Source organism: Parambassis ranga, chromosome 16 (genome assembly GCF_900634625.1).
Source record: "Parambassis ranga chromosome 16, fParRan2.1, whole genome shotgun sequence".
Classification (NCBI taxonomy): Eukaryota; Metazoa; Chordata; class Actinopteri; family Ambassidae; genus Parambassis; species Parambassis ranga.
Genome location: NC_041036.1, coordinates 14,034,395 through 14,057,252, shown reverse-complemented (window position 1 = coordinate 14,057,252; position 22,858 = coordinate 14,034,395). Strand labels below are relative to the sequence as shown.

At 41.7% G+C, this 22,858-nt stretch overlaps 2 protein-coding genes across 6 annotated transcripts in view; both read left to right on the top strand.

Moving 5' to 3' along the window:
- The first annotated feature begins 383 nt into the window (after positions 1–383).
- slc2a3b (solute carrier family 2 member 3b) lies at positions 384–10,790 on the top strand. Of its 4 annotated transcripts, none has more exons than XM_028424453.1 (11): positions 384–487; positions 2,004–2,126; positions 4,570–4,674; positions 5,285–5,445; positions 5,561–5,801; positions 5,949–6,111; positions 6,237–6,424; positions 6,881–6,985; positions 8,529–8,630; positions 8,810–9,013; positions 9,110–10,790. In XM_028424453.1, exons 2-11 carry the CDS (start codon positions 2,103–2,105, stop codon positions 9,353–9,355), a joined length of 1,539 nt encoding a protein of 512 aa, XP_028280254.1. In that variant the 5' UTR covers positions 384–487; positions 2,004–2,102; the 3' UTR covers positions 9,356–10,790. The 4 variants fall into 4 exon arrangements, with proteins under 4 accessions (XP_028280254.1, XP_028280253.1, XP_028280251.1 ...); XM_028424452.1 differs by lacking the exon at positions 384–487 and adding an exon at positions 805–911; XM_028424450.1 differs by lacking the exon at positions 384–487 and adding an exon at positions 1,204–1,337.
- A 1,834-nt stretch (positions 10,791–12,624) lies between these two features.
- ephb6 (eph receptor B6) overlaps positions 12,625–22,858 on the top strand; it is a 32,004-nt gene continuing 21,770 nt past the window's right edge. For both annotated transcript variants that reach the window (XM_028424393.1, XM_028424391.1), the window contains exons 1-2: positions 12,625–12,743; positions 20,625–20,689. In XM_028424393.1, the coding sequence (XP_028280194.1) occupies positions 12,686–12,743; positions 20,625–20,689 (123 nt within the window). In that variant the 5' untranslated portion in view covers positions 12,625–12,685. The remainder of the gene's footprint in view (positions 12,744–20,624; positions 20,690–22,858) is intronic.

Sequence of the window (22,858 nt, the reverse complement as noted above, 5' to 3'; positions counted from 1 at the left end):
TCATATCTTCATAATATTACATTTCCTACCTTTCAAAATAAGAGCTTCATCTTTCTAAATTCTTAACTGTGTTTCAGCAAATTAAGTTCAGATTGCAGATTCTCCAGCAATTCAGAGCAATCCTTCCCTTTTCTAGTTGAAAAATCATAATTTTTTGAAAAAAAACCTTGAAGTTGACCCGGAATGTCCTCTGTGAGATGAACATTTTGATAGTTGAATGGCTTAAATCGGTCAATGTATGCTGAAGCTACGCTGCGCCAAAAAACTTACGGAAGAATAAAAAAGAAGAAGAAGAAGAAGAAGAAGAAAGAGGTTGACGAACAAGATTTTGATTGCCTAACAACGGCTATGGACAATATAAAAACACAGCGCGCAGTATCAAACTCTCAGTCCAGCATCAGACTACAGTCCTCTGTCTCTCTGCCTGCAGCACTGCTGTCTGTCCGGTTTGGCCCCAAAACTTCCGTGTTGTTTAATAATCTTAACGGTAAGATCTCTCACTCCTTCGATTATTCACGCTACTATACACAAACACACAGTGACGCACGCTGTCAGGACAGAGGTGAACTTTCCCCCGCGCCCCCTCACCTTCTCACACAGCTTCTGTACGGCAGCTACTCAGCAAGCAGGTGCGCCTGCAGCTGCAGGGGGCGCTAATTTGCTAATTCTTCACACAGTGATCGATAATATAGAAAAGAAAACCGCCGAACAGATGTTTTTTTTCCATCTGCTCGTGCCGCCCCCTGTGTGATGCTGCCCCGGACGACCGCCCGGTTTGCCCGTGCCCAAAACCGCCACTGAAAACGACAAACTACTCACTACTACACTAACACAGTATATAGCTCCTACAGTGTCATAGTACATTGAATTTAAAAAGCTTCTGGACCACGCTGAGATTACGGTGGGCTGTGGTGAGTATGAGTGATGAAGAATTAGAGGGGGCTTCTCGTTTGTTTACCACCCACTGAGCTGGTCTCATGATGTCTGCGTGACCAGGCTTTGTATCTGGACTTCGCGCACTTTGCCCTTTGTTCTCGCGCCCCCGGTGGACCGCCGACGGGCAGCATCAGCATCAGCAGCTGGACAGAGACTCCTTTCAGGGCACCGTTTGCATCGCAGCGCCGTGTACGCCCGCCGGAGCACGTCTCCTTCCGTAGCTGAGCGGAAGCGCATCAGCTCTGCAGCGAGGAAACTTTTACGCACCCTTTAGTAAGAAAAGGCAACGTGCCTGTCGTCATGTGCACAACTTATTAAAAGGGGGAAGCGAGGCGGAGTTAGCACTTTCAAACAATATAGGCACGAGAAAGAATACTGCATAACAATAACCTCACATAACGGTAAGCATTTTCTTTCACTATGATGAATCGTTCAGGCGGCGTGTTAAAATAAAAATATATCAGATAACACCGATTCGGTCTTAGATTGATCAGAATAAAAACTTTCTTTTCATGTGATTGATGGAGTTCTGTGAGATCCGGTTGCTTATTTAAGAGACAAATTCCTCCTGCTCTGATTCTGATCTTACTTTACTTTACTTACTTGAAGTTTTGGTTTCCTGACATGCGTAAAACAGACTGAGCATCACCTGCGGCTGCTCTCTGCGTGGATTATGGTCCCCTCTGTCGCACACTGAGGTGTTTTATTTAGTTGCTTTACATGGATATATTGATAAATAAAACAATCAAAGAAGCAAAGCGACAGTTATTTAATTTGGCGAGCTGAAGTTGCAAAACCGCTCTCATAATTTTTCATAAGTACAGGCGGTAAGGGACGGAAGCAGGAGGAGGGGTTTACGGTTACTTGAGGCTTTGACGGATGATTGTTGAAAGCAGTTCTGAGAAAAGACATCTGAGTGTTTATTAGGTCTGGACTAAAAGCATTAAGAGGTGTGGTATGAACCTCAGCAACCATTTGAATCTTGATGTTGATGCTTCAAATGTTCATAGTTCATTCTGGAAAGACTGTAATTGTTACATCTGCTCTCTGTGTTTGCTTACTTTCAGGTTTTTCCTACTGACAGTGTGTGCTCACAAGGAAATAAGAGAGAGGTCTGAGGAGCTTCAGTTAAACTTTCAGTGGTCCTCTGAAAATCTTCTCTCACCATGCAACAGCTGGAGGATGACAAGGTAAACTTTCATTAAACACACATCAGCAGTGGTGAATGTTTGATGAGGTTGATGAGTTTATATACAATACAGAAGACAGATGTTTACACTGCAGGTGTATTGAGTCTGTATTTTTCCATACTAGGAAAATGGAAAAAAAAATAGGAGTTATGCATTTCAGGAGATGACTAAGAGACTAAGGCGGGACTTATGGGTGGCAAGCTGGAACATGTGTTGCTTGCCTTTAATTGTTGCATAGTGCTGGGATAAGGGACCAGTGGTATGACAGAGAACCTAGGAAAATGGGGCCTTGTAAAGGGAATAAGGAATGTATCAAGAGGTTACATGCAAAACAGCAGAGGTTGAGTTGTTTTGAAATTAGCATTGGTGTAGTTTGTCTTTTGTAATCAGCGGTGTGGACTTACTTAACTGATGTTACCTAAGACTTTTACTTCAGCTTGGAAGCAATGACAAGATGACATGAATGTGGAGTTTGTACGTAATGTAACTGTGTGGTGTTTGGACAAAAGTTAAGAGAGTAAAGAGTCAAAGAGTTTTGACTTCTTGAACCAATTGTGAAAATATTTACATTACCAGATCCACATAGTAAATATTATAAGGACACAAAGGTGTTATAGACTTTGCACATTCAGTCAAGTTTAGTGTGTTTCCTCCATATTTGTATTTTAGTCCAAAATTTATCAAACCTTTTGTGAAGTGTAACAGTGGAACGCAGCTGCAGAGGTTGTGTTATGGGTTTGGCCTCTGTGTATCACACACGCACTTGGATGCACACATGCCCGTGCAATCCCGTGCACAATATGTCAATACAACGTCAGCCGTCAATTCAATGGGCCTCTACTTTGTTAGACTCACTGTTAGAGTCAAGCGGGGGAGTTAAACATGCAGAGGTGCTAAGAAGGGCTAAAATAATAAAAATAAATACCAACAAGTATGTTTTGTTTGCATGATAAGAGCAGGGATCATATTCACTCAAAACAACCACCCCCTGACTGAAAACTGGTAAAACTACTGTTTTTTTGTTTGCATGTCACTGCCTCAGTTGCTTCATTTTGACTAGCAAATAACATATAACAATCAAACAATTAAACAATTTAAAAAAACACCACGTTGGAGCAGTGGGCCACATTTGGTTCAAACTGGGTAGCTCTTGTGTAAATATAGAATATGTGGTGAGCACATATGTACACACACACAATCACATGCTCACATGTTTTGGTCAGCTAACCTCCTCCTGCATCATGCGATGTGATGATTATTTTTAAAATTCACACATCTCCACTTTGCCTGCATTTGTCACGTATAATTACTTCACTGCATTCAGCTTGTTTATGTCCATGACATTCCTGTAAGAATGTAGCTGTATTACAATTATCAGCTGCGGCTGAACTATTTTCTGTTATCAGTCAAGTGACTTTTTTTTGAAGTAACACATGACTTCCTCATCATTGCAAGGCATTTCTTTCTAAACCATGTGGATGGTTCTGATAACTGAATCTGCACCTGATATGAACTCAGCCATAAATGTTATTTTGTGTTATGTATTGTTGCTGTTTTTGTTGCCAGTATAGGGAAGACTGGTTTCTAACAGGATGAAAGAACAGTGAGTTTCAGAGTGAGTCAGTGAGCTTTGAAGCCAAAATGTAGCTCATATTGAGGCAGTTTGTTCTCTGTGACATACTAATTTATTATATCTGACATGTGCATCATGTACAGTGGAGCAGTAGGACTTTGTGTAAAAGTGCTTTAGACTTCACTGCTAGTACAAAACAATGTATTCATTCTCATCACGGATACAAAAATGTGAAGAAAGTGGATTAAAACAGAATTCCTTTTTCATTAATGAGCCTATTTGGACATCAGCCATTGCCCATTACAGGGTGAAATACTTCTTAGAGATTTTGTGCATTATGTAAAAGTAGTCATGAGGTTAAGTCAAAGTGGGATTTTCATGTTTGGCAATTTGCCCACATAGCGGTTTAAGCTAAGTGTGTTGAGTTCATTTGGCTGGATAGTGTTACATTTACAAATTTCTCACCCCATGTAAAGGATTAATGTCGGTGCATTAGCTTGTTATTAGGCACTAAGCCTAGTTTAATTCTGAAACCAGCAGGAGAAAACATTCACAATAGGATTCAGACCTTTAGCTACTTATCTGAGAAATACCTCAGAGCTGCAAATCATGGAGCTTGCTGCCTGCATGTTGTAACACCCAGGTGTCACAGAGACTCTGCAGCCACTAATGTAGCGAATAGAAAACAAGAGGCGAGAGTAGATGTAGAAATGCGATGACGTGTTATTACCAGTGTAAACAACAAGAGCTTTGTAAAGCCAGGAACAGGCCACATCCACCATCCAAACTGAGGGAACAATTGTACATAAACTGTCATGTGTTATTGAGGAACCTTCTATGACTGTCTTTCTCTATTTCTTTCTCTAACAGCCTAAGAAGAAGGTGACCGCCTACCTTCTGTACTGTGTATCAACAGCAGTCATCGGCTCATTACAGTTTGGCTACAACACTGGAGTCATCAATGCACCCGAACAGGTGTGTGTGTGTGTGATATATAAGCCACCAGACTCCACTAACAAAAACTTGTAATTTCACCTTACAAAACACATGTATTGCTTTTCTGCTGCTGCCTCCATCAGTTACATTTCTGTCTATAGAGATTGTCCAGAAAGTGTTAAAATGAATGTTTCTGTTGGTGGTTTTTAAAAAAATCTAAGAGCTAAAATAAGAGCCTTTGGCAACATAAAACAGGGATAACATCCTTAAAAATATGCGGATTAGTCCACAGCACATCATTACTCAGTCTCTGTGTCAGTAGTCCTGTTTTATTATCCAGTCTGTACCATTGTCCCTTTTAGATAACACACTGACTATGGAGATGTATCTTATACAACCTGTTTAAAAGAAACCAAATTATCTGTTTTTTTAATATAGGAAATAGTGATCCTTTAATAGTAAACTGCAGCTTTGGCAGATGTTTATGCCTTTGTTCATAAACACAGCAGTGCTTTATGTCAATACTAAAGGCTATACTGCCCCCAAGTGGAAGTGATTTTTAAATTTTCATCCTGAACTCACCAGATGTCGAGTGTTTTCTTCAAAGTAGCCACTTCTAACCGTGTCATGCTCTCCTTTGGTTTGACAGAAACTGCGTCAGTTTTTCCAGAATGTGTCCATTGACCGGTACGGCGAGCCTCTTACCCCTGGAGCGAACACAATGGTGTGGAGCGTTGCTGTGGCCATCTTCAGTGTGGGAGGCATGATTGGGTCGGTCTCTGTTGGAGCCATGGTCAACAAATTTGGCAGGTGAGAACACTGTGGTGCAATGAATAAGTAAATGAGGTACTGAGTGATAGTAGTAAGAAAATGTGTTATTATATTATAATTTTAATAAAAAATTTTTTCTGTGTATTCTCATTAGACGGAAGTCTATGCTGATAGCAAACATACTGGCTCTGCTGGGTGGTAGTCTGATGGGGCTGTCCAAATTGAGTCAGTCTTTTGAGATGATCATCTTCGGTCGACTCGTCATCGGTGGTTTCTGCGGTTTGTGCACCGGCCTAACCCCGATGTATGTGGGCGAGATCTCTCCCACCGCCGTCCGAGGAGCTTTCGGCACACTGCACCAGCTGGGCGTAGTTATTGGCATCCTGGTGGCACAGGTATGATAACAGTCAATCCATGTTATGGTGATTATGTTCAGAGAAGAATGTAAGCTATGTGAAGCTTCTAGTCTGAGTAAAACAAAATGTGAAACAAATAGATGCAAATGAGTCAGTTTTCTGTTTTTTGTCTGTTTGTGTGTTTAGATCTTTGGCCTGGAGTCTCTGCTGGGCTCAGATGCTCTGTGGCCTCTGCTACTTGCCCTCACTGTCCTGCCCGCTATAGTGCAAACCATCATGCTGCCCTTCTGCCCTGAAAGCCCCAGATACCTTCTCATTGTCTTAAAACAGGAAGAAGAAGCAAGAAAAGGTCAGTTTTTAGTTTGACTCAGCATTGGTTGCATCAGGTTTTATTAGGCTGTATCTCGAATGGCTAAGGCCGTTTTAATTTGCATAATTGGGTCTTATCTCCTGTCTAACCATCCCTTCTAACAGCACTGGTGCGTCTGCGTGGCTGTGAAGACGTGGAAGATGATATTCACGAGATGAAGGAGGAAGCAAATAAGATGGCCATGGAAAAGAAAGTGACCATCGTTGAACTGTTCCGCTCCCCACACTACCGCCAACCAATTGTCATTGCCATCGTCCTACAACTCTCTCAGCAACTGTCTGGCATCAATGCTGTGAGTAGAGGTCATGTTTCCATATTACAGCACCATGGTGAGGTAATACTTATCAAATTCCACTACATCAAGAGAACATTTTTCAAACTCAAACACAAATCTTTAAAGAAGTAATCACTAAAATGATACAAATGTCTCTGACAAGCCACAAGACAAGAGATGCTTCTTGGCTGGCAGCAGCACTAGATTGAGCAGAATAATTTAAGTCTCTATGGGGTCAAAAAGGAGACAGATAAGCACAGTGGTGTTTACTAGATATTTAGTCAATAAGGTCATGTAAGCAGGCTGACTGAATGCATTAGCAGTGTCTGGCAGCCACAGTTAAATACCTGCAGGCTGTGGGTAGAGGCTGCAAAATCGATTGAACTCACCTGACCCATATGGTCAAATCACAGTGTTAGTTTGTGAAATGTGTTTCTAAAAATATATATTCACGTTTCGTCTCTCATCTTCCAGGTCTTCTACTACTCGACAGGCATATTTGAATCAGCAGGTGTAACTCAGCCCATCTACGCCACCATAGGAGCTGGAGTCGTCAACACTGTCTTTACTATTGTCTCTGTAAGTAAATACACAGGTTGCATTTTAAAAGTAGGGTAGGAGATTTTGAAAACTCAATGAGATTCAGCCAGATTTCCAAAGTAAAGACACGCCCCTTTCTCTCGGAGCTCACCCTGAAGCCACGCCTCCCAATCACATGGACGTGCATTACCTGAAGACCAGCATGCAATCATGCACGTACCTCTCTGGTGCGCGCAGAACAGGAAGAGAGTGACAACCAAGCGGCAACCTTCGGGGCTCAAAGTGGAAGCCCATGCGGAAGTGTCAAAACTTGTAATTCACGCCGCAACAGCTGGGGGTTGGCTCCAAAAGCGAGTCATTTCCCATAGACTCCCATGTTAAAATGGCCGACTTCACAGCAGAAAAAAACATGTTTACGGCCTGGTACAAAAAACCACTCTGGTCTCAGATGATAGGTTCTCTGCTAGTGTCAATTGTAGGGAGGGTGAATTTTTTTACAACTCACTCGTTTCAATGGTATTCGGACTTAAAATTACGCCTAATTATGGGCGTTGCCGCTTGAGTGACAGACAGTTGCCGTATCACAGCGTGAGTTTCCTGCTTCCACGATCGCGCGCCCCCCTAAACCCCGCTCGTGCTCCCCCTCTTTGTCCATAATCGGAGTTTTAGTTGACGTGACGCTGCCAACATGGCGGCGGTCATCACGTCCTGGAACCTCCCACCGAGCCTCAAAACGGCTCTTCAGAAACAAACGGGTGACGTCACGGAGGCTCTGTCCATAGTTTTTACTGTCAATGGTGACAACCAGCCAATACTCCGCGCAGGGTCGCCCCGGAGGATTGGCTGATGTTTTTAGCGCTTTATAGCTTCCACGGATGATTAATATTCTTCGTTTTAAGCCGAAACCGCCAAACTAATTGGTTGCTATCGGATTGTAAAGACAAGTTACACTAACTAGTTTGATTGCCATTGCTAGGCAATCCAACTATTGTTCTTCACCCTCTTCTTCTTCTTCTTCCGTACGTTTTTGGCGCAGCGTATCTTCAGCATTAGGCCATTCAACTATCAAAATGTTCATCTCACAGAGGACATTCGGTTCAAATATTAAGCAATTTCAGTGTCATTTTTAACATGGGAGTCTATGAGAGAGCCTATCAAAGAGGGTCATCTGCCAAATGTATCTCCTACAAATTTCAATCTACAGACTCCATTGTAGTCTTAAAACGCTCATTAGATGCTGCTCTATTAAACTTGTATTCAGAATTTTCTAATTCTGAATCGTTTCCACACGCCAGGCTCTCAAAGTTGGAGTGGTTTTCTGCTGTTACCATGGTGACAAGCTGACACACAGAGGCATACAAAGCTCTGATTCTCCAGCAATTCAGAGCAATCCTTCACATCAGCATTCAAAGCAATGCTTCAGCTGCAGCAATCAAACTTGCATTTTCTTCAGGAAAGAAAATGCCCTTTTCTAGTTTAACAAAAAGTGCATCAGAATGAAATCTCCTACCCTACCTTTAACCAGATGTTTTTTTTTATCTTTCACTGATATTTTTAATTATTTTTGTTCTTTGGACACTAGCTCTTCCTGGTTGAACGGGCAGGGAGAAGGACATTACACTTGATTGGACTGGGAGGAATGGCCATTTGTGCTCTCATTATGACCATTTCCCTGTCTTTAGTGGTGAGTGAATATTGTTCTATCTATCAGCTATGTACCATGCAGTGCAGCTAGGCTATGCCTGACTTAGTAGTTAATTAGTTCTAGTTTTATGATTTTAACATTTAAAAGTAGCTCTCACAAAATGTCAATGTATCGTTCCCTTCTTCAATCTTTCTCTTCTTCTTTGTTTCTCTGAGCAGAAGACCAACCAGTCTCTAAGTTATCTGGCAATCGTAGCTGTGTTTGGCTTTGTTGCCAGTTTTGAGATGGGTCCTGGTCCTATCCCCTGGTTCATCGTGGCCGAGCTCTTCTCTCAGGGGCCTCGACCTGCTGCCATGGCTGTCTCTGGTTGCTCCAACTGGACTGCCAACTTCTTGGTTGGGCTTGGTTTCCCCAAACTAGCGGTACTTATAGCCTTTTTATAGCATCATTAAAATCCATCACATGTGCAAACATACTTCTCTTACAGTTTGTCTAATAACTCTTTCGCCTTCTTTCAGGAAATTTGTGGCCCTTACGTCTTCCTCATCTTTATGGTCTTCCTTATTCTGTTCTTCATCTTCACCTTCTTGCGAGTTCCTGAGACAAAAGGAAGGACCTTTGATGACATTGCACAAGGATTTGCTGCAAGTGTAGGGAAAGACTCCCACTCTCCAGTGCCTGAGGCCGTTGAAATAGGCCTGTCAGACACCAAAGAACCTGCCCCTATGTCCCCCACTGAGAAATTTCCCATGGTGAAACAATGAATGTCTTTAGAGAAAAGAAGGAAGGAACATTTTTAGCACAGATTTATCCAAAAAACTTGTAAATAATGCAGCAGTGCCTGCTGGGAAAAAGCCAACTCAGTGTGCTAATGTAGAAATAAGATTAGAGTGTATGTTTTTAGAGACTTGCCCATAAAATGATTGACAAGAATTCCCTTTAATCCTGTTTCAAACATGGACCAAACTTAAATGAATTACCAGTGCTTAATGTTTGTTGACTTTCCCACTGCTATGCTTGGTGCATTTTGCCATATAAAAGGACCAACATATGTTGAGCGCTAAATCCCAGGTCTTTAGTGTAAAAAGGTTGCAGGATTTAGGGGTTTAATGTATTAAGGTCAAGCTTGAAAAGCTGGTTTTGGAGCCTGGTAGGCTGACCCAAAAACACTGGCTGTCGTGTGTGATGTGCCTTGCTGCCAGGGGGGAAGAAATCCCTGAGTTTTCCTTGAGTCAGGCATAATACACATGCAGCCCCTCTTTCCTTCAGGTACATAAAAAAACACTGAATATAGATTTTGAATAGAAAGACTGCTTATTATTCTTAAGCACAACATCCCCACAATAGAGGGTGCTTGTATTTGTGTGTTTGGATTCAGTGGGGTTTTGCTGACAAAGAAAGGACAATTCTGTTAAGTGTTTGAAGATGAGAGTGATGTAGTCTATCACTGCCGAGCCTGAACAAAGCCAAAAGCACAGGATGACCTCTCTAGTATCAGGATTTCACTGCAGGGTACAACCAGGATGAAAAAAAAGCCAGCAGCTGAATTTAAAGACTCAGGTGGCAACATGTGTAAAAGACTTCCAGCTGTAATGGTGCAGAGAATACATTCATCCATCATTGTACTTGAAGCTTGTTTCAATAAGAGAACAGCAGCTATTGCATCAGAGGGCATAATATCCTTACTGCGCTTTAAAGTGTTTACTAGTGGTATTTTGACGATTGAACAAACATTTCAGTTAAAACATGGCATTTATGTAAGAATAAAAACACTAAATTAATTCTATTTATTTCTGTGGTTAACCCACAAAAAAAGTATTTGTTTGTAATGCTCTGAAAAGATATGTATATAGTTTTGACTGTATCAGGATCAGCAGTTGTAGCGAGTCCATAAATGTTGTGTCAGTGTTTGCACAGTTACATCTTCATCTGGATGTGCACACACTGAAGGAAACAGTGTTGTGTTTGCACTTTGGCAGTCTGACTACTTTCTAATAGATGGTTTTTTTTGTGTGAGTAATTTGTTACATGTTTTTACTGTAAGTGAGAGAGTGGTGTGAGATCGTGGTTCCTCATAATCCAGTCAGATCTGTTACTTTCACTCTTAAATTCTTGCACTCTGGACATACTGTTACCATGGAAAAAGATGTTGCTTCTCTGGTCTCCACAATATTCACATTTTAATATGTATATTTTGCTCTTATGCTCTGTCTTTTGAACTGCTTTTCTATTGCTGTAATAATATGAGTGACTGAAGAACTAAAAAGAAATAAAGTTTTCCTTCGTCTGAGGGAACACATGACGTGACTTCTGACTTTTTTGTCTATAATGAGTCAAAGCAAGTTACCATGAATGTGTAGTATACCTGCTGCTGTGTGAGGTTGTGTGCGGTCTGTCTGGTACCCACTTCTGCATTGTACTGACTGCATTTCCCTTTACAGCATGTTTCCGCAAAATCTCTGTTCTGAATTTTCTGTGACTGCTGCTGCTGCTTACCAGCTGTGTTTAAATAATACATCTACAGTTTGTTGATGTTTGTTAGGGTTGCACAGCTTCCGATGTGAAAATTATCTGACAGGTATTGTCACAGAGAAAATACAGTTGCACTTTGAACTCATAAAACTAGCTTCCTACTAATAACTCAACTTGTGAACACAGCTCAATGACTTGGACTCCAGAAAAAAACTATATATGAATATAATATAAACAGATTTAGGTGATAAGAGGACCAGTTTTTATAAATTATAACCAAATTATATACTTTGATGAAACAATCAAATTATAATGTTACATAGAAAAAAGGCCAAAGATCAACTTCACTGTTCATTCATTCATTAGATATTAGAATGGATGGACAGATGTGGATGTAAACTGCAACATGACAAGTTGATATAACTATGAGGCAATGATTCTTGTTTAAAAATAAACCTAAAGAATCTTTTAAATTTAGAAGATGATTGGTTAATTATGAATCAATGCTATAAAATATATATAATTGTTGAGTGATCGAAGCAACAGGGAACGTGTTTTGTTGAACAAAGGGCAAGTCCTAATCTGTCATTTTCCACCTCATTTTACCTTCATGTACCTCAGCCCAGTTATAGCAAACAAGTGTCGGATAGAGGGCCTCCCTGGCCAGCTGGGAATGGGGCCATCTAACTGTGTCAAACCAGTACAACACATCTCCCTGCAAGAGTCTACAGCAGTCTCACTCAAAGCAGTGAACTGGAGCATGAAAACCCATCAACAAGCTGCAGTACTGCATGCAGACCACAGAGTGGCGTTCACAGACAAGAAGGGGTGCTCAGCTGTCTGTGTGTGTGTGCATGTCTACGTACTGTCTGGATGAGCTGTCCTGTGAGGCAAAGAGCGTGGTGAGAGACTGGAAGGGCGGGAGGAAGAGGAGGGGGTTGCCACATAAAGCAGGGTGAGCGTCCAAAAATATGTCCAAATAATATTCATTTTCCATAAAGGTATAACTATAAGAGATTTAAAAAAAAAAACAGGAAAAAAGAAGTTGGGCACTCTTGCATGCCACAACTTGAAAAATGCAAGTTAGCACAGACATGTGAGGGATCTGCCAGTCTGCCAGGCGGCGTTAGTGAAGCACTGGAACGATTGCAGATAGACACGTCTAGACAGTTATTTTAGAGACGAGACAAACTTGTTTGTTAATTTTTCCACTTCGCTCTCTGTTGCCGTCTCCTGTTGACTCTCCCTCTCTTTGTCTTTGTTTCTCTCATATAATAAAATCTCTCTCCCACTTTCCTCCTCTCACTTTCTCCCCTCTTGTCTTTGTGACAACAGTGTTTTGTTTACCTCTTCGCTTGGCAGCATACTTATTGTATGTGCTGTTCTGTAAATATTTTTCTCCTTCCCTCATCCATCCATTCATCCACACCCCCATCCTCTCGTCTATCTCCCTCTCTCTCTCTCTCTCTCTGTCTTGGATAAAGAGAGCTAACAGACTCCACCCCCTCTCACCCCCCACCTCCCGCTCTGTCACACACATTCACTCTATCTCCCTCTTTCTCTCTCTTTCATGATCTCTCCCTCCCTCCCTCTCTTTCTGTCAGTGTCATTCTGTAGTGGAGATGTGGAGTGTCTTTCTATCTCTCTGTCTGTTTTTCCAGCCTAATTCAGCTGAGGAAGGTAAGAACTAAACTTTTTTAATGATTTTTTTTACTCAAAAATCTCTGACTTTGTGCATGTGCGTTCATGCTTGTAGCATGATGCAGAGTTTGCATGTGTACTTGTGCCATGTGAGTCAAGTGTGAAAGATGGGCGCTGTAATGGATATAATGTAAAGAATGTGGCTCTCTGGGAATTAAGGGCAGTTTTGACAATGTGTGAAACAATGGTGCATAAGGCCGCATCAATACAAGGTAGTTCAACTCATCTTGGGTCCAGACTGCTCCACCTGCAGCTTGGGACCCCTCAATATAATTATTCTCATGCTGCCCTATGTGTGTTAGTTTTGCATGCATCTGTGTGTTAGAAAAAGCTTGCAGATTTTTGTGTGAGCCGCTGTAGCAGCACATCAGACAGAACCTTGGCATGGAAGTGCCAGGTGCATGCCGGGACCTATCAAACTCCAGAATACAAATGAATAATAAGTTGCGCAAACCGATTGTCTTTGTCTATGGACTTGGCAACCCCCTCTTCCTTTTCCCTCATCGTGTCATTTATGATGTGACAACCAGAGACCAATATGCCCTCTCCACCACTGTTACCCCCAACTTTTTACTCCCTTTTTACCATTTTTCTCTTCTTTTACATATCTGAAAAAGTGCAAAATTAAGTGAGCAAGCGTGTAAGAGAGAAAAAAACAATCAGAAAATGATGGACAGTTAAGTGAGAATCCATACATGAAGTGTTCCACCAGAGCAGAGTAGGCTGAGTTGAGAAACCTGCGATTATTTAAAGAGTCAGGCTGCCTTTATTTATTATTTTATATATATGTATATATATGTGTGTGTGTGTGTGTGTGTTATAGGTGCATACATGTTTTAAAAGTGCCTGCCTATACATAGCTCCAACATCCTCTCCCCAATACTAGAGAGAGAGCTTCAGCAGTCAGCACGCAATTACTTTCAGAGGATATGACTGCAAGTTGCAAAGGAGCCGCACCTGTTCACGCTCATCTTCCCTTGGCTTTAGTTTACTACGAGGTGTGTGTATGAGTGTATGTCACTGTGTGTCTGTAATAGTCTATAATAGAGGTAACTTATATGTCAGCCTCGCGCCACAGACTCGAGCCACGGCTGTAACAGATGGCCTGGACTAAGATGAGACAGAATGACAGAGAGGAGAGAGGCCACACAGTGTTGCTGCCCTACCGACTCTGTGTAATTGAAATAGAGCTGCATAATACAGCATTAACCCAATAGTATAGACGTACTTATAAATCCACATAAACTGAAACATCTAGTTATATCATGACAGGCGGATTTGGAGTCTGCCTTGGCCTTCATCCCAGTAAATGATGTCTGGACTGTATAGCTGTGTGTGTCAACTGATTTGTTTGCTGTCTGTCTTTCTATTATTGGTTGTCTCCTGTTATGCTTTTGATACACCACGAACAAACTGTACTGTTGTCTGTTTTCACAACACAAACAAAAAACAATGTTTACCTTAATTTCTACACTAAATATTTGTCTGCTTCTTTGCATGCAGACAAACAACAACAGGGTGTGAGTGACATTTGATTTGTCACTCTCTCATGCCTCATGTGTAAGTGTTGATGCGTTCGCCCACATTCATTGTTGATGTGGGGTGTCGATGTGAAGCCACATGGCTGTTGGATTTGTGTGGAGGAATCCATGTTCACATTGAAATAACACGCCACACTGAAGGAGTAGGCCTGTGCAGGAGGCACACCTGATGCCCCTCCAGCTCTTCCCGTCATGGATGAGCGGAGATGCAGTGATGCTCAGCGAGCTGTGCATTTCCAGAAATTAACCTTGTATCATTAGTGAACCTTGTGTCACACCCTAAAAAGGTAATCTGTTTTGACTTTGGCCAAAAGGCAACAGGCATCACAAGCTGTAGACAAAAATGTTATTAGCCCTAACATGTAACTGAATAATTAGCATGAGGATAGCTGTCTATTTGCATTTACATTTTCCTATAGATCTTTTTAAACTATTATCTGAATACCAGCTTACACATACACGGAAGCTTCTTAATGTGTGCTGTGCTTAGTTGTGCTGATGGTGAAGCCATATGACTGTGGTATATAAAAGTGTCTATTTATGAAGGTTTTTTCTGAACGAAACTTTCAAGGGAAACAGGGTGATACTAAGTTTCACACAGGTCTAAAAAACACGCATTTTCTTTACTTAGAGTACATTTTGTAGCTAATTCTTCTGTATTTTCACTTAATGGAGATTTAAAATTCAGTAAAGGATCTGAATACTTCTTCCACCACAGCCAATGTCTGCATTAAGAGAAAGCATTAAGAAAAACCAGGCGGAGCAGCAGCATGTTGACATTCGCACTTTAAGGTCATCAGGGCCATCTTTCATGCCGTCACTTGTTTCTGGCTTTAAATGGGTATTAATTAGACAGATTACCTCCCCTATCCTGGGTGTAATAAGCTGTTCTCTCTGGACATGATAAATTAAGAGAAAGTGTGATAAGAAAATAAATGGCATGCTTGTCACAGTGGGAGTGCAGCAGACCGGATGCCACTAACAGCCCTGAAAAGCTTCCTGCTCCCATCTTCCTGGACGGCATATGTGCTGGGCAGCAGTGAGAGGAAAAAAGTCCCATGCTGGTGGGAAGTGGAGGATGCAACATCCCCATCATCAACACTGCAACACTTAGCTGTGACCCAGCTTTATTTTTAGTTCTAGCATTTAATGTTCTGCTGGATTTTCTGGCTGTTGAGAGTGCTGTAATGACATTAGGCTACTTTTCTTTTCTAAAATGAATCACACATCTGCCATATGAGAGGTTGACGCCCTCAGACGGCTGCGAGCCAAGACTCTCTGCTTTGAGTCAGTCAGTGTCGTGGCAGATAGCGTCATAGATAATGCGCCTGTGCAGACAGGCAAGGAGTTAGAGCCAACATGTAACTGAAAGATGAATGCGTGGCATGGACTGCTGTGACACTGGAATGCAGCTTTTAGTTTTGAATTTCAAATTTAAGCTGCTGGTTGGCAGTTTGTGTGTTGGCACCAGCTAAACTGACTGAGAGCTACGTTTGATTGTTAAAGGCTTCACCACTGAGACATGACACAAAGAGATTACAGTAAACTGATCTCCTCTCAGATTTACATTCCTTCTTCTTAGAGGCTGCTGAGAGTGGAGATTATGATTAAAATTTATTTGTAGAAGTTTTTTCTGGTTAAGTTCTGGTTAATTTTGATCCTATACCTCTACTCCATCTGTTGCGCTGTTAAGTATTTTTAAGTATATTGTTCTACATATTTTAGGCTTGTTTTTAAATTAATTAATAGAGACTTTCAGAGGATCAGGGAAACTGATTATCTCAATGTCTGTTCTGTGTACTGTAAACAATAGCCCATACACAGCTAGCTTAGCTCAACACACAGACTGGAAAAAGGGCAAAAGCTGCTATCTACTACAAAAACACTATCAACCTGAATAATGGTTATGCTTATGCACTGCATCCACTGCAGAAGGAGATGTCGTAGGAACGGTGTAGAAAGGGTGCATGCTAGGCAAACATCCCTTGCTAGTTGACTCCTGTTAATCCTGTTCTCTAGTGCTTCCCAGAGCTACCCGCTTAACAGTGTTTTAATTTGCAATGTTAATATGACAGCATTAACAAAGCCACACTAGCTCACAGACCTAATGCAATGGTCAGGTACGTAAACAGTGGCTGGCAAATGCTTCCTATGTAACCACCAGAGATAAGAGTGCTATTGATGTTCTCTTCTGAAAACCTCAATACATTTGATTACCAGCTCCTTTCCAACTCTGTATTAGGGCTTTTTATGTGACTTTCCAAAACTGTAAAAACATGATGGCACAGCTTGGTCTCAACAGCTAACACTTGTTATTCCAACATTTCTGAACAACAAGAAAGTGAATCAGTGTGTCTCTCCAAATGTCAGACTATTACCTAAAGTGCTTACACAAACCCATCCCATCACTGCTAAATGAAAGACTCTAACTTAAGTGGATGTCTTCTGATCAGTGAAGAGAGTGGCCTCCTACCTGTACCTGTTTCTGCCTGCTCAGAGAGAGTCATCTAACCTGGCTTAAGTGCTGTTTGTTGCAGCTGCACTTCTATTCAACATAACCGCCAGAGAGTTTTTGATAACTCCCTCTGACATGTGCATGCTTATTTCTGGAATCACGTTAATCCCCCTCTTTCCTCGCTCTTCCGCCCTCCTCCTCCCTCTCTGTCTTGGCGTATCACTCTCACGCTGTGGTTGTTTGTAATGATGGTTTGGTGTAGGCCTTGTCCTTGACTGACTGTCTATGGGTGGGAGCATCTGGAGCGCATAAAAACTGGGTGGAGATGGGTGGATGAGTGGACAAAAGACAAAACACAACCTGACCACTGTTTAGAGCACTTGCAGGCACTGTGGGAATTTTTTGTGAATGTGTGTGTGTGTGTGTGTGTGTGTGTGTTTCTGTAACTTGCTGTTACCTGTGAACTCTTTGCTGGTGCATTTACTTTGGTGTTAAGGCATAATTTACACTCACACTCCTCTAGTCTATTCTAATATTAACACCAGAATTCTGTGCAGAGTGTCAAGAGTGGCTCTCCTGCCCGAAAAGTATGCTGCAAAGTAGCATACAGCGGCTGTCAAAGAGGCGTGACATGAACGACAGTGCTACACTTAGTGCTGGAGAGTGTTGGTGCATGCATGGCCACACAGAGAGGAAAAGTGTTGGGCACAGAGAATTGGATGGAGAGAGCAGAGAGGGTCACTCAGCTGAAGTGAACACTCCAGTGGTAGAGGGGGCAGTCATGACTAATGTAGGTCACCTCTGCAACAAGAGAAAAGAGCATTTACACCCACAACGCAGGCAGAATGAGAGAAACACATCTATATGCACAAACAGGATCCTATCATCCTCTCCTTTGATGATCAGGCTTTTTCTAAACTATTGTCTCCTCTTTGAGTATCAAGGCACTTTCCAAATAAACAGCATATCTGTCATCAATAATGGAGCACAGCGTCACTTCTTATTTAATGTACAGGGATGCCTACCCTGCTGTCACTTTTTAGATGAATAATACACACAAAGGGACAAAATGGAGGTGGTAAAGGTATCGAGAAGAGCAAGTACAGAATCAGAGTGGAGGCACTCAGGTTTAGATTGCAGACTCAGCACTTCTCCAAGCTGGAAGGGACAAACTTTGAGTGTTTTAGCCCTCAGATGGACCAATAACAGAGAGGCTTTATAACTGTGTGTGTGTACATGGAGAACGCTATCTGAGAGTTAAATAAAGGGCCTTTTACTGCCAGTAAATGTCCCTCTCTTTTGTTCATGGTTGTCCAGCACACACGCACAGACACGCGCACACACACACAAGAGCTATGATGGCTCAGCTAGAGCTAATCCTTGAAAGGTGTGTGTCTAACACAGCACTCAACACTTATCTTAGAATGTCGTGGTGAATTATTCAACATGCTAATGCCACGCAATGAGACATGCATGAAGCCCTCTGAACACTCCTCCAATCCTTCATGTACAGGTTTGTCCCAGAAAGAGCGAAGGCGATGTGAGGACCTCTGTCCCAAAGGCCCCATGACAAGAAACTAAATAGTGAAATCATAAATATTGATGTCAAAATAAGTTTGCAATGTATTATTTATGCATGACTGTGCCCTGAAGCGGAGGGTTAATTGAATTTAGAATGACACACTTGCAGCATGTGTGTGCGTGTTATATCTTCTCTGATATAAATAGGATGGTGCTTAATGAGGTCACAATACATATGTGATCACGTGTGACTCCTGCATGACATGTTTATGCATAAACATAATGTTTTATTTTTGACAAATAAAGGATTAGTGTTGACAAGATCAACATAGAGCTAATCAATAAGAAATTTTCATGTCATCACTCAGCTAAAACAGAACATGTGTCCTGCTGCATCGTCAATCCAAGCAGGAAAGGTGTGTCACAAATGGAACTTCCTCTGAAAGGCTTTAAATATTCCAGGTTAGTGGGTTTGGTAGCTGATTTTTATCCTGATTGCTCCTATGTTTCTAGCTGCCAAGCTGTCCAGACACACGCTGCACTGAAAACTATTTATTCTGAAGCTTGTGGCTGCATATAATCCCTAGCTGTCACAGTCCATTTGTATTCTTTTCTTGATACAATTGATACAATTCACTCCAAATCCTGGAGGACCTCCATGGAAAATGTGTGAATTTAGTAAGATTGACATAAAGGCAAGCTAGTAGGAGAACACAGACTGAAGAAGGGTTTGTGAAGGGAAAAGAGAGGAGGGAAATGAAGCCTTGCAGGACAGATTTGCAGGGTCTCCATCTGTGGGTATAATCCTAAAAAATCTGTTTACAGAACAGTCAGAGCACAGAGGGGTGGGGGTGATTTATGTCATAAGTCACAAACAATATAATTTTCTTACTGTCTGTTTGACTTATTGAGAGAAACAGAGGGAACCTGTGTGTACCTCAGGGACAGAAATAAAAATGCATCAGTCTCAGTGGCTCACCGGTGTTTTTGTGGACTGGGGTACCTTTTCAAATCCGTGTATGTGTGTGCTGATTATGTAGATAATATTTTTCAGCCGCTCTTTGTTTGGTTGTCAGAAAGAGAGAAAAAGAAAGCGTCCCTTTCTCCGCTGAACGATTGTGTGACATGAAATGGAAACGAAAGCATAAAAATTCTATGACGACAATGAGGAGAATTATTTATTAGTAAACAGAAGCGAATGGCTCCAGCCTCCCACAATGCTCTGAGTGTGTATTTGTGTCTACAGCCCTTTAGGTGATTAGTGTTGTGCTTGATGAAATCAGGCACTGCATGCTAGTCTCCATTAACTCCATCTGTGCAGGCATTCAGACCTGAAGTCTGATGTTTTTTGCCACCTCTGTGTGCATGGCAAACTTTGGCCTTCGTTCAATCGGTGGCTCTTAAACAGAACCAAGCGCAGACTGTGCCAGACTAAAGGAGCGGCAGCCACCACAGTGTTGGAATACTAATGGAAAATTCAAGGGCTTCAGTTTTGTGTGGGAAGCTGCCATGTGTCAGCATGCAGCACTGAACATTTAAGTCACTTGATGTGTATGTGTGTGTGTGCCTGTGTGTAATTTCTTTGCCAGCTTGCTTTTTAAAGCACTCAATGCTAAAAGCAAATAACAGGCAAATACACTCCAATGATAAAGTCATATGCTATCTTGCATTCACTACAGATCAGGAGAAATGAGCAAATATCTGTTAAAATCTATGACAAAAGAGCAACACTGAACACAAAAACATGACACAGTTTCCTGTGGGTCAAACTACAAGAAGCATTAGCTCGATAAGTTTCAACATAAAATGACAGTATATGTTATGGCCTTTTAGAGTCTGAAAATCTGACCTTTAATCATACTGCCCCATCAGGTCAATCAGTTTAATTTTTTTTAAACACCAGAACACTGTGCCAAAGTGCATCAACATTCACAATCAGTTATTAGGTCTGACAGATGCACACAGCTGGAGCTCTCCATGATTTTATTGCATGGGGGGAAACGACAGGAGAGAAAAGCAGACAAAACCTGTCCTGGTCCCATTGACAGAAGACCAGCTCCCAACTATGTTTGGTGTTTAACAAAAGACTGATTGTAGAAGTTCCACAAAGTGCAGCATCACTGGAGCAGATCCACTTTTTCAGGTCCTGATGGCATCACAGAATCTCACAGTCTGTGGTTTTCAGCTCTCGAGAGAATATCTCATGATTACAGATTCTGTTTCACAGTCCCTTTGTTTTTTAGCACTTGCTCTGTTTCTGTGGTAAAATTTTAAAGCGAAAGCAACTTATTTTGTCTCTGTTTTCTCATACCTCATCTTTGTCTCTGCTTCTACACCATGCAGTGATGCTGCTGGACACAACAGAGTCTACCTCAGAGCTGGGCTGGACCACCTATCCAGACACAGGGGTAAGCAAGGAGCTGGCCGTCAATGTGGTTTCCAGCTGTTGGAGCATTTAAAGCAGACATGTTGGGAGGTCACTCTAATGTGCTGCACACATGTTACACATGGTTATGTTTTAAGTGGAGGGTTATAATCACATTGTTCGTCGGCTTTGTGGCATAACACTAAAGAGGGACTAACGATAATGATGCTTAGTGTGTAACCCATTTTTCTATCAACAGCAATAATCCTGTTGGAGTTGGTGCTAAAGTTTAGACTGTAAATTACAAATGGTCTTTATAAAATAATTTGTTGATTATTTCTGAATGAACTGTTTGGTCTGGAACAAATGAGAAAAAAGTGAGAACTTAGAAGTATTACATTTTGATAAGAAAAATTCATTTAAAAAATGAGAAATATAAATTGTTTCCTTGAAAATGAAATTTTATGATTGCGCTGTACTGTGTGTCTTCAACAATGGTGACGTAGCTGAGATTGAACCATTGATGTTCAATTCTTCTGAATTAAGGTTACATTGCCTTGATGTGTGTGTGTGTGTGTGTTTGGGTTGGTGATGGTGGGGTTGCTGCTGGTTATGTGTGTGTCTACTTGCGTGACTGTGCTAGGGTCAACTCCTGGGTCGGTTAAATTCATTCATGTGTGAGTGATTACGGCTCAGTTCTAATATGGCTCATAATTACACACACACACACCCATCGTCTTCATTGTCATCATTATGCAGATAATTCAGTCATCTGTAACTGCGACTACAGCACAGGGCATCTACATATACTTACATCTAATATATTAATTTAAAGCAGAATAGTGTACATTAAATGACAACAAGTCATAAGTCATTTGACACTACATGCAATGTTTGGCACACCAATGACTCAACATCTGTGACCAGCTCACATCAGATTACATTGCAGTAACTCTAACATAGTGAACACACAAACACACACACACATCTTGCCTTTATCTCACCTTACAATAAACTTCAGCGTTACACTCTGTCATTATCACCCCAGTCTAGCCTCCAGTGCCGGAGACATAATTGTACATGATGTTTGATTAATTAGGGCCTCGTGTGTGTTAGGAATTTCTGAACCATGATGCCAGCTGCTAATAGGAGGCCATCCACTTGTGTGTGTTTGAAAGTGTGTGTGTGTATGTGTGTGTGTGTACATCAGCAAGTCAAGCATTTGCATGAGTTTCCCCCCCTTCATGGTCCCTAGATGAGAAGTGCTTCTGAGATGGAGATATGGTTATTTGACCCGGGGCACCAAGCTGAGAGAAGTAGAAAGACAGTTCATAAGGGGGGATGAGGGAAGTTGTGTGCGTGTATGTGTATGAGTGTATGCAGGGTTTTTTTTAACCCTTTCCTCACTTTCCCATCCTTTTTTCCTTCAGGGTCTGTCTCGTCCCTTTCCTCCTTTTCCATTCATTTAATGCACTGACAGGCTTCTTTTTTTCTTTTAATCTTTCCGTCTTTTGCCCTCCACAGTCCCTGAGCCACTAAGGCCTCATATTCTTCCTTTAATCCCCCACCAACTCAATCTCTACTCTCTCCCTTATTTTCCTTCAGTGTCAATCCAGCAGACTCCCATTTTCTTTCTGTAGCCTTGGAATTTTCTCTACAATTTCCACTCTCTGCTCCTACCTCTTATGTTTGCTTTGTGTGTGTGTACACGTGCATTTGTCTTGTGGTATACGTGCATGCCTTTTCACTGCTTCTGTGTGTGTCCACTGTTGTGTCCGAGGCCCTGCCCCTCCCTGTCCTCTGTCACTGAGGAGATTGCGTGGCTTTCTGGCATTTCAGTTCAAATTAAATCACGATGAGTCGTCCCTATTTTTTTCTTTCTTTCCAACGATTCATCCACCCCCTCCACCCCAATCTGGCCCATTTTGTTTTCTTCCTTCATAAGGGAGGGACCAAACGAGACAAGAAAAAAATAGTTAAGGGAGCAGGAGGGGAGAGGACAGAGGGGATGAGGTGGGGGTTTAGGGTTAGAAAACAAATGTGCTGTGTTTTTTTTTCCACAAAAGGTACAGAAGCAAGCTGCACACAATGCCACACATACATTACCTGACAGTGTCTGTCTGGCCCAATGTTCAGCTTTTACTGCAGCCACCAATCTTTTTACACACACACACACCTTCTCTGTTTACCATTTTCCTATCTTTCCCTCCAC